General features: G+C 38.7%; 1 protein-coding gene across 3 annotated transcripts in view; it reads left to right on the plus strand.

Moving 5' to 3' along the window:
- Positions 1-14,437, plus strand: part of PLS3 (plastin 3) — a 91,683-nt gene that overhangs the window by 59,748 nt on the left and 17,498 nt on the right. For all 3 annotated transcript variants that reach the window (XM_062182884.1, XM_062182885.1, XM_062182886.1), the window contains 5 exons: positions 3,410-3,573; positions 10,887-11,016; positions 12,036-12,168; positions 12,959-13,040; positions 13,798-13,963. In XM_062182884.1, coding sequence (XP_062038868.1) covers positions 3,410-3,573; positions 10,887-11,016; positions 12,036-12,168; positions 12,959-13,040; positions 13,798-13,963 — 675 coding nt within the window. The remainder of the gene's footprint in view (positions 1-3,409; positions 3,574-10,886; positions 11,017-12,035; positions 12,169-12,958; positions 13,041-13,797; positions 13,964-14,437) is intronic.

Below are 14,437 nucleotides of genomic sequence, written 5' to 3' on the forward strand. Positions count from 1 at the left end.
TTCCCAGCTTCCAGCTTCGGCCCAAGCCAGCCCTAGCATTTGTGGGCATTTGGGGAGTGAATCAGCAGATAGACAGATGAGAGCTCTCTCTCTCCCTCTGCCTACCTCTCAAATTAGGAAAATAAAGTAAAATTTTAATGTGTATGTTAAGAGGAGGGGCTTGTGAAGTCTCATGTGCTCTCACTAGTACCAGAATGTGATAGAGCTGAAAGGGGCCTTAGAGATCATTTGGTCCAAAGCATTCCTTTTACAGGTGAGAAAATAAGGGGGCCAGTGTTGTGGCTCAGCAGGTGTAAGCTGCTACCTGCTAGGCCAGCATTCCATAAGAGCACTGGTTTGACTCCCAGCAGTTCCATTTGCCTAATCCAGCTCCCTGCTAATGTGCTAGCCATTTGGTGAATGAACCTGGGGATGAAAAATCTCTCTTCCTCTCCCTCTCTCTCTGTAACTATTTCAGATACATAAATAAATCTTTTAAAAAAAGAAATAAAGAAAAAAACTAACTTGTGTAAAATAGTAGCCAAGTTGAAATTATATCTTGTGTCACATCACTTACAATGTGTGTCCCTTTAACTATGCTATGTAGCTTTCACCATGTCTCACTTACTTACTCTCTAGCATTGGGCTGCATTTTAATTTTATAATGAAAATTGGAGAAACAGGTTGGTATATGCACAGGCGCAGGTATATTTAAACCTAAGGCTTTCATACATCAAGAGTTGCTAAAATTCTGCCATAGTGCCATTTGGATTACTCTGTTCTTTTCAGTGACTATAGATGTTGCTGGATTGATTTTCACATATGAACACTTTATGTATAAAAATGAAGGGCTTGATGTATGACCTTTTGTAAATTCAAAGCAAAGAAATTATACATATAAAACTTAGGAAAGTTAAGTGTTTTACCTTGAAGGAAATAAAAGTGATTTCCAGAAATATTGAGTAGTTTGTAATTGTTTTAAAAGTACTCATGCAGATATTTTAAAGGTAATGAATTTTTAAAGGTAGTAATCGATGTTCAAGACTATTTGACTATTGGGGCAGGTGTTTGTCATAGCAGGTAAAACGCTGCTCGAGACACCCACATACCCTATCAGAGTGCCTGGGTTTGACCCCCAGCTCTGCTCCCCTTCCAGCTTCCTGCTAAATCAGACCCTGGGAGGCAGCAGAGGTTGGCTCAAGTACTTGGGTCCCTGCCACCCACGTGGAAGATCCAGATGGAATTCCCAGCTCCTGGCTTCAGCCTGGCCCAGATTTGGCAGTTGTGGGCATTTGGAGAGTGAATCAATGGATGGGAGATCTCTCTCTGTGTGTTTGTTCTTTCTTTGTCTCTCTCCTCCCCCCCTCCCCTGTCCTATCTGCTTCTCAAATGTTTGTCAAAGATAATATTTGATTCTAGAAGTATACTGAATTACAATTAAGCATAGGATTTTATCTGCCTTCAAAATATTGTTGAAATGCCTTCATATAGGGTATATAATATTTTAGTGGTTGACCAAAAACTTGGCTAATAGGAATTACAATTAGATCACACCTTAAAAAATTCAAAATATGTTTCATGACCTAGAAGAGCTGATAAAATCAACTTCCTGACCTTATCTCTCATACTGCTCAAGTCACGCTGATCTTTGCTGTTTCCAAAACATACCAGACACACTTCCGTGCCACAGACTGCATTTGCTATTTCCTTGACTTGAAATCTGTTCTCCCAGCTATCCACATTATTTAGCACATGCAAGTCCTGAAATATAAATTCATCAAAGAGATCTTTCTTTTTTGGGGAGCACTTTTTTTTTTTTGACAGGCAGAGTGGACAGTGAGAGAGAGAGACAGAGAGAAAGGTCTTCCTTTTTTGCCGTTGGTTCACCCTCCAATGGCTGCCACGGCCAGCTAACCCGAAGCCAGGAGCCAGGTGCTTCTCCTGGTCTCTCATGCGGGTGCAGGGCCCAAGCACTTGGGCCATCCTCCACTGCACTCCCGGGCCATAGCAGAGAGCTGGCTTGGAAGAGGGGCAACCAGGATAGAATCCGGTGCCCTGACTGGGACTAGAACCCGGTGTGCCGGCGCCGCAAGGCGGAGGATTAGCCTATTGAGCTGCGGCACCGCCAGCAAGAGAGATCTCTCTTAACCGTTCTGTCTAAATAGCACCACCAGCATCCCACCCCCTTCCATGTCACTATAACTTAGAATTACCCAACTTCTTCAGCACTTTTGACATTTTGAGGTACATAATTCTGTTACCCAGTAGATGCCAGGAACATCCTCTCCTTCTCTGTCTTCCAAGCCTTCAACCTCCACCATTTGTTAAAAGTGTGTACAGACATTTTTTAAAATTTATTTACTTGAAAGGCAGGGAAACAGAGAGAGAGACAGACAGAGAAAGCGAGAAACAGATGGAGAGAGAGCTTCCATCTGCTGGTTCATTCCCTAAATGCCTGTAACAGTCAGGACTGGGCCAGGTAGAAGCCAGGAGCCAGGAATTCCATTGGTTCTCCCACATGAGTGACAGGGATCCAAGGACATTGGCCATCACCTGTTGTCTCCCAGGTTGCACCACATGAACAACAAGCATTAATCTAGACAAATATAGAAAACAGAAAATATTTGAGATTGCTACTCAAAATCAAACTTTATTCACTAAAAAAATGTACTCGAGTGGTTACAACCCTCAGGATATCAGCCCTCTTTCTCAGTAAGTCAACTTTTGGTCATTGATCAGTTTTTTGTTGATGTTTTTCATTTTTAGCAGTTTCGGAATAAGCATCGTTCATCTAATCAGTAGTTGGATACATATCCTGTTTACACTGCAGTAGCACAAAAATAAACGTGTTATATATAGAGTCATGCAAACATCTGCTTTACTCTGTAATGCATTGATTTTTATGAACTCTACATTAGTCTTAAATTAATGTTTGTTTACATTATCTCTTGGAAAAAAATTGGTACTGCAGGTAGCTTGCTTAATCATAGGTGTGCTTTCAAATAGAATCACCACTAATTCATAGACTCTTTTAGACTAATAGAAGAATAGGAACATAAAACCCCTAAAAAGTTATGTAGACGTTGCTTTAGACCATGGCAGTATTTTGTGGGTGTACAGCCTATTCGTTTTTTAAAGTCTCTTAGCTCAATAATTAATTTTATTAGCCAACCACATTATCTTAAAATTAAACATGCTATTTTTAAGCAAAACCTTTTATGCCCTGTTTAAAATATAGAATATGTCAAACAAAACTTTACACTTCAGTTAAAATTTTCATTCCCCAAACAACCTTAGATTGCAAACAAAAATAACAAAAAATTATTTAGGAGAGCTTATGAACTGAGCTGAAATGAAAGAAAATGCTTGTAATAGATTTACACATTTCTCATAAATTTTTTCTGCTTGTTCTCTTTTTTTTTTTATAAAGATCTCAACAGCAATGGATTCATTTGTGACTATGAACTTCATGAGCTTTTCAAGGAAGCTAATATGCCACTACCAGGATATAAAGTGAGAGAAATTATTCAGAAACTCATGTTGGATGGTGATAGGAATAAAGATGGAAAGATAAGTTTTGATGAATTTGTTTATGTAAGTATGTGAAAATTCACAATTACTAGAAGTAATGATTGTTACTTTGTCTAGTGGGATCCTTGGAACTCTTTAACTTGCTCAATATATTCAATAAGTACTGTTAGTTCTTTTAGCCACAAGAATATCTTAACAAAACAATTGAAAAAAGATCACAGAAACAAATGAACGCCACAGTGCTCATGGAAGGTGAAAAATCATTAATTAAATGACATTTTTCAAGGTGCTAAATGACTTCCCTGAAGTGTTCTTTCTCCTGTGGTGAACAGTGTGCCCCCAAGTTTTAATGATACACCTGACTCACAGTCTTGGAAGCTTCCAGAACTGAACTTTCTGATTAACAAGATGTTTTCTGTTCTTGTGGTGGTGGTATTGAACTGCACCATTTTCTCTGGGATGATCATTTTGATAACTAAAAGTTAAAAGCATATCTTTTTAGTCCATTAGAAGAAGCCTTTACATTTTCGTTTTCTTCTCTATTATGAAATACTTCTCAAGGCTAGAGGCTGATTTCTTAATTCTTTTATCCTCCATATGCCTACTTTCATCTTCCATGTTTAATGCCTAGAGAGTATACAAGGGCACTTTAAAAAGTTCTTGGAGGGGCCAGCGCTGTGGCATACCGGGTAAAGTCACTGTCTGCAGTGCCAGCGCCCATATGAACACCAGTTTGAGTCTTGGCTGCTGCACTGCCGATCCAGCTCCCTGTGCTAATGTGTCTGGGAAAGCAGTAGAAGATGGCCCATGTGCTTGGGACCCTGCACCCAAATGGGAGACCCCAATAAAGATCCTGGCTTCAGACTGGCCCAGCCCTGGCCATTGCAGCCAATTAGGGAGAGAACCAGTGGATGAAAGATCTCACTATCTCTATCTCTTCCTCTCTCTCTCTCTAACTCTGCCTTTCAAACAAATGAAATAAATCTTTAAAAAAAGTTCATGGAAAAATAGAATTAAAAGATAAATGTATTTTGGTGTAAAAATTATTGAAATTGATATTTAAGGTTGTTTTGGGTTTTTGGTGTTTTTTTTTTTTTGTAACATGCCTTTTCCATGAACTTTTTGAAGTTCCCTCTTGTGTGTAGCAAGGGTACTTTATTGAAACCTAACTCATAGCTGCCAATAATTAAGGTCTAGGATTTCTAGCCATTTTTAGTCTATATTTACTGACAAAGTATTCGAGGTATATACTAAAAAATAGCTATTGCTTCTTCCCTTAATTAGGTACATCCTTTAGAGTTTATTTATGTATTTATTATTAATTTCAAGTTGAGTTGGACTAGATGTTACTAGGCATTCCTTTCAGTGTATTGGAAACTCATAATTAATGCCCAATATCGATCCCAAACTTCTAGCCCTCTGATGTTCCTTTTCGCTGGTTTATTTTTGCCCCAAGACAGCCGAGATTTTAACATATGCTCCCCTCAGTAACTGTGGCTCACTATAGCAAGTGAAATCATCTCCAATCAGAACTAACTCTTTTAGAACACTCTAGGAGTTCCAGAAGCAAATTGACTGAATATCCACTCGGCTAACAGCATCTTTGGGAGTCACTTTTTGTTTTTAAAATGTAGACTTGTGTCACAATTATAAAGTTATAGTCCTTGTGATTTCCTTTTGAAATACTGATTTCTTCTCACTGTTTCTGTCTCCAGTTGTGGCTTTTTGTTTTGAATTCTGTGTTCAATAGTAAGTTGCAGTTGATTTGGAATTTGAGCACTTGCATGTCCTCTGATGTATAACTTGCTCCCCTTGTAACTGCATGTTTATTTGTGGATTTAAAGCAGCTCAGAGCAGCAGTTAACTGTGATTGGTTGGTTTGGATACAATTTGTAGTTCAGAATTTTTTAATTTACTGGAAATAATGGACCTAAATCGTTAAGATTTGCCAGTATTATAACACACAACATTGTCGATGTCGTTGAAAAAAGATGATCTTGGGGAAATTTTTAAATTTTGTACATTTTGAAAAGTTGCAGTTTCCATGGAGCTTTTTGTGGCTTTCAAGGGAGATGTGATTGCCTTAATAAGGAAGTCACATCCATAGCCATTTTGGCAATACCAAGGATTTTTTTTTAAAAAAATACAACATTATTGAGGACATTTTAGTTTAAAATATACATTTCAGAATTGGAAGGAATCAATATGTTTACACACCTCCATTTTTCAGAGTACAAGAAACTAACAAATTTAGGTTCCTGAAAAAGGAAGTGATTTGCCCAACATTACACAGAGCAGTCTTGACTTTTTTCAGTTACCTTCTTGCTATATTCAAGAAATTTGGAATATGGAGAGCAAAGTAACTTGCCTGATGTTTCAGATTGGTGCTGCCATGACTGTACATGAAAGCAAGAAAGGTGCTTAACCAAAGATCTGTCCATACCTATTTGCTTTGTCATCAGCGAAACATCTTACACTTTGTAAAGCAAAATCAAAGTAGGGTTTAGTTATCCAAGAAACAGGAAGCCTGTTATTCCTGTCAGGTATTAGAATGAGCAAATGGAAATACACGTGTTCTTACACAGTAGGTTTTTGTTGTTATGTAAATTGCTGCTAAGAAGTGTTAACCACAATCCAAGCTAGACACCAAATCAGTTTACTATGCTAATTTTAGAGAATAGGAGGGGGCTTCAAAATGGTTAATTAATTTCATTTTTCCATGAACTTTCTGAAGCCCCCCCCCTTCACCGCCCTCCCCCCACCCCGCCCCGTGTTAATGTCTGTGAGTGTGGGTTTGTTAATCAGCTTTTCTCTGCTTTAAATAAAATGCCTAAGAAGAGCTGCTTAGGAGGGAAGAAGGGTTATTTCAGTTTATGGTTGGGAGGTTCACAGTCCAAGGTTGGGTGACCCCATTGGTTTGGGCATCTGGTAAAGTTGCAGGATGGCCAAGGGGCGATCACGTGGTAAGCCAGGAAGCAGAGGGAGGGAAGAAGGGAGGGAGGTGCTTTCTCTGCTTATATAAATCAGCTTTCTCATGAACACTACCTTTTGAAGGTATGCCCCCATGACCTGAAGACTTCTCTCCAGGTCCACCTACTGGTCATGATAATCAGATAATGTCTCTACCCTTAACCCATCAATCTATTAACCATTAATATAAGACTTTGGGGTTTAAGCCCCTGCATGAGTTTGGGGAGCCGACTCTTACTCAAATCATAACAGTCAGAAAAGACTCAGGGGCAGGCATTTGGCACAATGGTGAAGATATTGTTTTGGACAACCACATCTCATAGCAGAGTTCCAATCCCAGCTCCTCCAGCTCCAATGCAGCTTCCTGCTCCTGGGCACTCTGGTAGGCAACAGGTGATGGTCCCTGGCACTCATGTGAGAGACCTGAATTGAGTTTCAAGCTCCTGGCTTTGTCCTGGCTCAGCCATAGCTGTTGCAGCCATCTGGGAAGTAAAGCAGTGGGTAGAAGATCTCTGTCTCTCTGTCTCACCCCCTCTCTCTGCCTTTTTAATGAAATGGAAGGAAAGAAAGGACAGCCAGCATTTGAAACATCTGCATCCCATGTCCAAACACCAGTTCATGTTCTGGCTCTTCTGCTTCTGATCCAGCTCCCTGCTAATGAACCTGGGTGGCGGTGGATAATGACCTAAGTATTTGTATTCCTGTCACCCACATGAAAGAGCCAGATGAAGTTCCAGGCTTCCAGCTTTAGCCTGGCACAACCCCAGCTGTTACGGTCAGTCATTTGCCAAGTGAACAAGCAGATCGATCGATCTTTCTCTCCCCCATTTCCATTCTGTCTTTCAAATAAATGAAAACTTTTTTAAAAATGAACTCTCAATATTTTATTTAACCTTCAGATAGGAAAATCAAGTTTAACATGCTGCTCTTGTTTCATCTAAGCATTTCAAAACTAAGTTACTGGGTTTTTACACTTATAGCCAGAATGTTTTTCTTTGATAGTTTAAAACTAGTTTGCCAATAAGTTCATTCAGCAGAGATGGCTGCGTTAAACTCTTTATTTTCACAATGAGAAGCTTGCTTTTGTACAACAGTAATAACTCATTGACCTTTCTCAGGACTTTTGCTAATAGCACCAAATTCATAGGACTAAAGAACTTAATATAAGTAAGAGTCTTAGCATATAGTAAGTGTTATATAGGTGTTAGTTGTTGTGGTAGTTACTTAAAAAAAAAGATAGTATTTCCAGTTGTTACTAGGTTTTGGCCTGCAACCGGATTTTTCCCCAGCACCCCCAAAAAAGAGGAAAACTTCAAACCTGCTGCTTTGGAAACAAGCCCCAAACACTGGAAACCGTCAGTATATTTTTGCATTTCTTTCTGAAATCTTTCCTTCTTCAGTCAGACGCCTGTGGATTTTTTTTTTTATTTTTTGGTTTGGCCACCAGTTCTATCCTGAGCTAACTCCGGGGTCAAAAGAAGTTAGCTGGTGCTGAGTCTTTGAGAGAAAGGCACTGACACTTATAAAACAAATAAGAAATGCATATATTCCATAAAAGAGATTGAAAAAATGTATAGAACAAGACTGGATAGTGTCTCCTGAGAAAAGTACACCAAGAATTTGTTCACAGATGATAAAGCAAGTCCTTCCTCCTGGAAGGAAAACAGCACAAAACAGTGAGCTCATTAGTATCACAATGGGCAGCTTTGAAAAGATTCATTGAGAAGACTCCAGCACAGTAGTTGGCCTTGTGCTATCTCTGATTTCGGAGATTTTTTAAATCTAAGGAGCAGAAGAAAATACCATGAAACTGAAATGTTAAGCTTAGCTGAAATAATTTATTTAAAAATATTTAGAAAATGCAGATCATTTAACTTCCATGAGACAATTGGAACTGTAACAGATTTAATTATGGTTTTGCTGGTTATGTCCAAGCATCAGGAATTTTACTGGAGCTATGTAAATAATTGCATTAGGATATTATATAGCAAAAACATTCTGGTTTGGGTTTTTGCTTGAATTACTCCTCTTTTCTACGATGTTTACAAATTTGCATTCCTTGTTTCAACTGAAATTGTAATCATTGAAAGCGCTTCATTTTCAGAGGTAACTGATCCTTGAAACAAAAGCACCAATAAGAAAAATGACTTTTCCTGTGTCATTCTGTGGGCAGTAACATTTTTTGCCATGAGGTCAGCATCCCATATTGGAGCAACAGTTCGAGTCCCTGCTGCTCCACTTCCAGTTCAACTCCCTCCTAACATGCCTGGGGAGACCGCAGAGAATGACAGCCACATAGGAGACCTGAATGGAGCTACTGGCTCCCAGCTTCAGCCTGGCCCAGTGCTGGCTGGTGTGGCCATTGGCGAGTAAACCATGGGATGGAAGATCTCTCTCTCTTTCTCTCTCCCTCCTACTTCCACTCCTTTTCCTCTCTCTGCCACTCTGCCTTGCAAATTAAAACATAATTCCTTTTTTAAAAAGATAAATTTAGACTAAAAAAATCAGATTGTAAGTAAAAATAATTTTAAAAATTTGAAAATTGCCAGGAATGCATGAGTCCCCTCCACATTATTGACACTTAGAGTCAGTATAGTGGCTGTAGAGGAGGAAGGGTGATTTCACTGGTTGTGTGCAGGATTCAGAGTAGTGTGTGTGTGTGTGTGTCCATATGCATTTACATGTAGATAAGCACCCCTTACACACATACATACATTCTAAAGTTTTCCCATTAAAAGTACAGGTATAGCAGCAAATCACAATCATGCAAACAGAGTAAGCTTGATTTTTGTACACTTATTGCTTACTATTTGCCTAAATAAAATTGTGCTTGTGAATCCAAGAGAAGTCAGGACTTAAAGTAACAAGAAAAAATGACTTTGTGATAGGGCCACTGACTATACATAAAGTCACTTTCTCTAGGTAAATTAATTATACAAAGGTGCCTTCCTGAAAAGACTAAATGTAAAACAAACAAACAAACAAAAAAACACTCCTTCCTTCCACCTGACATAGTCTTTGTGCAAGACACAAGGCTTGGCTAGTGTAACCTGTGCTGGATTTCAGCTTCTGCTCATGGCTACCCCGACAGATAGAACCAGAACTGACCCTGTTCTGTGAACTTCAGACAGGTTGCATCCCTCTACAACATGTATCTATTTCCCAGTAATGCCAAAGGCCTTTGAGTTCTTTTGCATTTGTTCAACAACTTTTCCATTACAGTCACATGTTTCTTTTGATGAGTCCATTTAAATGGGGTTCTAGACAGCATTTAAAGAGTTGTGTAAAGTTACTCCATCTTGCTCCTGTTTGACTGGAGGTGGCTAATTTAGTCATGCACATTGGTAGATCAGTAATAAATTTGCAGTTAAGTAAATGCTGGTATTTAGAAAATATATATACAGGAGCCAGCATTATGGTACAACAGGTTAAGCTGCTGCTTAGGACACCAGCATCCTATGTTGGAATGCCAGTTTGAGTGAGGCCTATTCTGCTTCTCATTCAGCTCGCTGCTAATGCACCTGGGAAGGCGGCAGATGATGGCCACGTACTTGGGCCCCTGCCACCCACATGAGAGACTAGGATGATGTTCCTGGCTCCTGATTCCAGCTTGGCACTACCCCAGCTGTTGTGGCCATTTGGGGAGTGAGCTAGCTGATGGAAGATCTCTCTGTCTCTCTCTGTCGCTCTGCCTTTCCAATAAATAAAATCTTTTAAGAAAAAAAAATAGAGATGTTTAGAATACCCATTCGTTCAAGCAAATGTTTATATGAGGATATGAAATTTGCTTTGTAACCACCTGCTTTTGTGTAATTGGAATGTGCAACTTAACTTCATTAGCCATGTTTCATACTGTGAAGAGAAGCTGGACTTCATAAATGCCCAGACTAGACAATCACTGAAAAGTCTCTTTAGTGTGTCTATTCTTGATAATCATCTATGACTGCCAACCTAACACCATTTGTCACCATATTTTTCCTGTAAGTTTTGATTGAATCAACCCTCACTGAGCTACCCCATTACAGCACAAAATAGATTTTGTGGAGGCATACATTTTTATCTTTTTTTTTGCACTAAGAATTGAGGAAAAGAACAAAGCCTTCCTAATTGGTACAAAATTAACATTTACCTGTTTCTTTGAACCCCACTGAGTTTTGGCTTAAAAGTGCAATCAATGCATGTAGCACTTAATATTTTTGACAAGTGTGTGCAATTGACTTTTGGCGCTTCATTTCCATAGCAGTGATGTGGTACTTCTTGAGCCTTTCCTATACTCAAGCCCTGGTTTCCTTTGAACACACATCACCTGTAGAAAAAAAGTGGGTGATAAAATATAAAAGGAGATAAATTGCTTATTGTTGTATGTGCTGTAGATTGTGAACCAACAAAATTATTTTACTTAATAGATTTTTCAAGAGGTGAAAAGCAGTGACATTGCCAAAACCTTCCGCAAAGCAATCAACAGGAAAGAAGGGATTTGCGCTCTGGGAGGAACTTCAGAATTATCCAGCGAAGGAACACAGCATTCTTACTCAGGTACTACTTTCACATGCATTGGGTTTACAAAGTAAACTAATATGGTGGGTGCTTGTATGTGAAAGAGAGGCTCTAGAGAAATATTTGTTTCCTAATTAAGAATCCAGAAGAAGTCCTTTGTGACACATATGTGGGATTAGGATGAATATTTACCATAAAGACATTACAAGTATTTATTTCATGACTTTTTTAACTTGCAAGAGACTTGATATGAAGGTACTTCAAGAAGTTCATGGAAAATGGATTTTAAAATAAGCTGCTAAAAATTTTTGAAACGCGGCGCTGTCACTGTGGTGTAGCAGGTTAAGCTGCCATCTGCAGCACCAGCATCCCATATGAGTGCCGGTTCGAGTGCCAGCTGCTCCACTTCTGATCCAGCTCCCTGCTAATGCACTTGAGAAAGCAGTTGGGAGATGGCTCAAGTGCTTGATTCCCTGTACCCACATAGGAGACCAAGGAGTGACTCCTGACTTTGGTCTGGCCCAGCCATGGCCATTGTGGCCATTCGGGGTGTTGACCATCAGCTGGAAGATCTGTATCCCGCTCTCTAACTTTGCCTTTCAAATAAGTAAATCTTTTTTTAAAAATTGCTTTTGGAATACAGGCATATGAGGGATTTCAAAAAGTTTATGAAATGTGCATGTTATGTAAAACCTGTGCATGGCATTCAAAAATTTTTTGCACCAACCAAAAGTATCTTTTAATTCCACTTTTCCATGAACTTTTTTGGAAGTACCGTTATACTTGTAATGCTAGGTTTTGTTATAGTGAAGTTCTACCATAAAGTCGTTTTTCAAGAATTTTGAAGAGTAGCTTCTCTAAGGATCAATTAACTTGCTCTATTCCATTTGTTAATTTTGGAATTTGTATGCTTCCTAGTATCTGGGTTTACAAAGAGGATAACCAAATGTTTATGAAACATTAACTTTCAGCACTACCATAGGAACTACTTTAGAGTCTAAAGTCAAATATTTAGCCTAGAGTGTGAACTAATACCTTGTTATTTAATATAATTTTAGAGGAAGAGAAATATGCTTTTGTTAACTGGATAAACAAAGCTTTGGAAAATGATCCTGACTGCAGACATGTTATACCAATGAACCCAAATACGGATGACCTGTTCAAAGCTGTTGGTGATGGGATCGTGCTTTGGTAAGGCGATAGCTTGATCTGTATCCAGATTTCCAGAGAAATACTTCCACATAGTTGGTATGTTTGTTTCTGGATGCCTGCCAGCTTCACCTTGGGAAATAATTAAAATGGAAAATCATCTGCATTCTGCCTTTTTCATTTCACCCCTCGATCTGTCCCTGAACCTAAAATTCAGTCATAGATTGAGGACCTCTTTAAAGGGAAGAGCTCAGCTCTCATTATCTTCTCATCACTGAGCAAGGAGGACATTATAACTTTGTTGAGCATAAGTATGTCAGTATCTATTCTGATGTATCATAGCTTCCAGTAAGAAAAAAAAGAGGCTACTACTCTTCAGTTCCTACCCTCCAATGACCTATTTCTGTTGCTTTTGCCCCAGAGTCAACAGTGAAGTTTTTCATAGAAATAAGTATAGCTTTACCTATGCAGAAAAAAAAATTTAGGACAGTATTATAAACATCTAAAATGTTAGAGTCTAACTTCTAATTTTACTAAATGAGAAGATTATTTTTAATAAGAAGAGACTCATTTTCGGGGTAAGATCTTATCTGTTTTAACCTTTATTCTTTAAGGGTTTTTTTTTTCAGTATCCAAGTTATTCATTCTCATAAGAGGATGTGAAAAATACAAAAAAATTAAAATGAGAAAATGTGATCCAATCTTCTTCTTGGGATACCCAACTATTATAAATATTTTGGTCTTTTATTAATTTGCCTTTTTGGTATGTATAGTTTTTTGTGATCACCATGATAAAAGTCATCTATATCCTGCATTTGATTTTTTGTTTCAGTAAGATGATCAACCTTTCGGTTCCTGATACAATTGATGAAAGAGCCATCAACAAGAAGAAACTGACACCCTTCATCATTCAGGTAGACATTGTTTTCCCCTCCCTCCCTCCAGCAAACTACTACTTGAGGACCTATTCTGTAGACTGGACTCTGCCCCTTCTATGTTCTCACTTACTCCTCAGTAACAGCTCTAAGGTTGGAATTATTATCCAGATCTTACAAAGAGAGCTGGGGCTGAAGTGCATGTTGGACCTGAGGATCAAATCTCTAACTCCAATAACCTATGCTATTTTCTCTATACAATGTGTTCAAACATTGCAGAAATAAGAAAAAAAAATAGTTCAGATTTTAAATCACTGGCATGCTTAAGGAATGGAGTATTAGACTATTAGCAAAAATTCCCTCAGGCAGAGAGCATGCCTTGGAATGTGGAAACTTATAAATTCTGGAACTCTTTCAGGTGTGTGCAGTACTGTTGACCTCTCATTTAGGCTTTTTTAGAAGTATAACACTTTATTCACATAGATAGATTTAATCTGGTCACTTACCCTTTTCCTATAGGGTATACTTCAAGAGGGACCAAATAAAAATATCTAACTTAACTTCCCAGGAAATTCTGCTAAAGACAGTACAAAGGAAAAAAAAAAAGACCAAGATTATTTTTAGCTTTGCTTTTTAAACACTGAAGTCTAGAATTTGTTCCCTGTGGATCATATATGGCTAAAGTTAATACAGGATATTAATTTCCTCATTGAGTGTTATTTTCAGTGACGAGAGAGGTAGACTGCTAAGAAACAGAAAGATCAAAAAGCAAGTGTATAATTTGGCTGTCTCACAGGAAAACTTGAACTTGGCACTGAACTCGGCTTCTGCCATTGGATGTCACGTTGTGAACATTGGTGCGGAGGATTTGAGAGCTGGGAAACCTCATCTGGTTTTGGGACTGCTTTGGCAGATCATTAAAATCGGTTTGTTCGCTGACATTGAGTTAAGCAGGAATGAAGGTAATGGAATGCAGTTGTTATTTTGAAAGTTATTTATTACTTCATTTTCTTCTGGTTGTGCAGACTGTCATGCTTTCATTTAATTGAGGCGATCAGATGATAACTAGAATTACCATAAGATAATGTTGTGGAGTTATTCAGGACAACAGCCTAATTGCAACTCTCTCCTTCAGTAGTAATTAACGTTTAGCTGACACGTCAAAATTCACTTTACGATAAAGACACAGTGGTATAGAGAGGTTAAGGAACTTTTGTTACTGAAGTTAAAAATGCGTCTGTCTGCCCAAGGGCATGAGAAGGCCAGTCACCAAAGCCAAGGTCTTTCTGTGGAGAGAAAGGTGGTTACAAGAGTAAGGAGGAGATTCCCCCTGCATTCACCTCTGACTGTGTACTATCTCTTTAAATCCTGCTCCAGTTCTTGCGGGGTGGAGGGGTGGGAGGAGAGTAAGAAATCAGGAGTAATTCTCAAATCAA

The sequence above is a fragment of the Lepus europaeus genome, chromosome X, assembly GCF_033115175.1.
Source record: "Lepus europaeus isolate LE1 chromosome X, mLepTim1.pri, whole genome shotgun sequence".
NCBI classification, from domain to species: domain Eukaryota; kingdom Metazoa; phylum Chordata; class Mammalia; order Lagomorpha; family Leporidae; genus Lepus; species Lepus europaeus.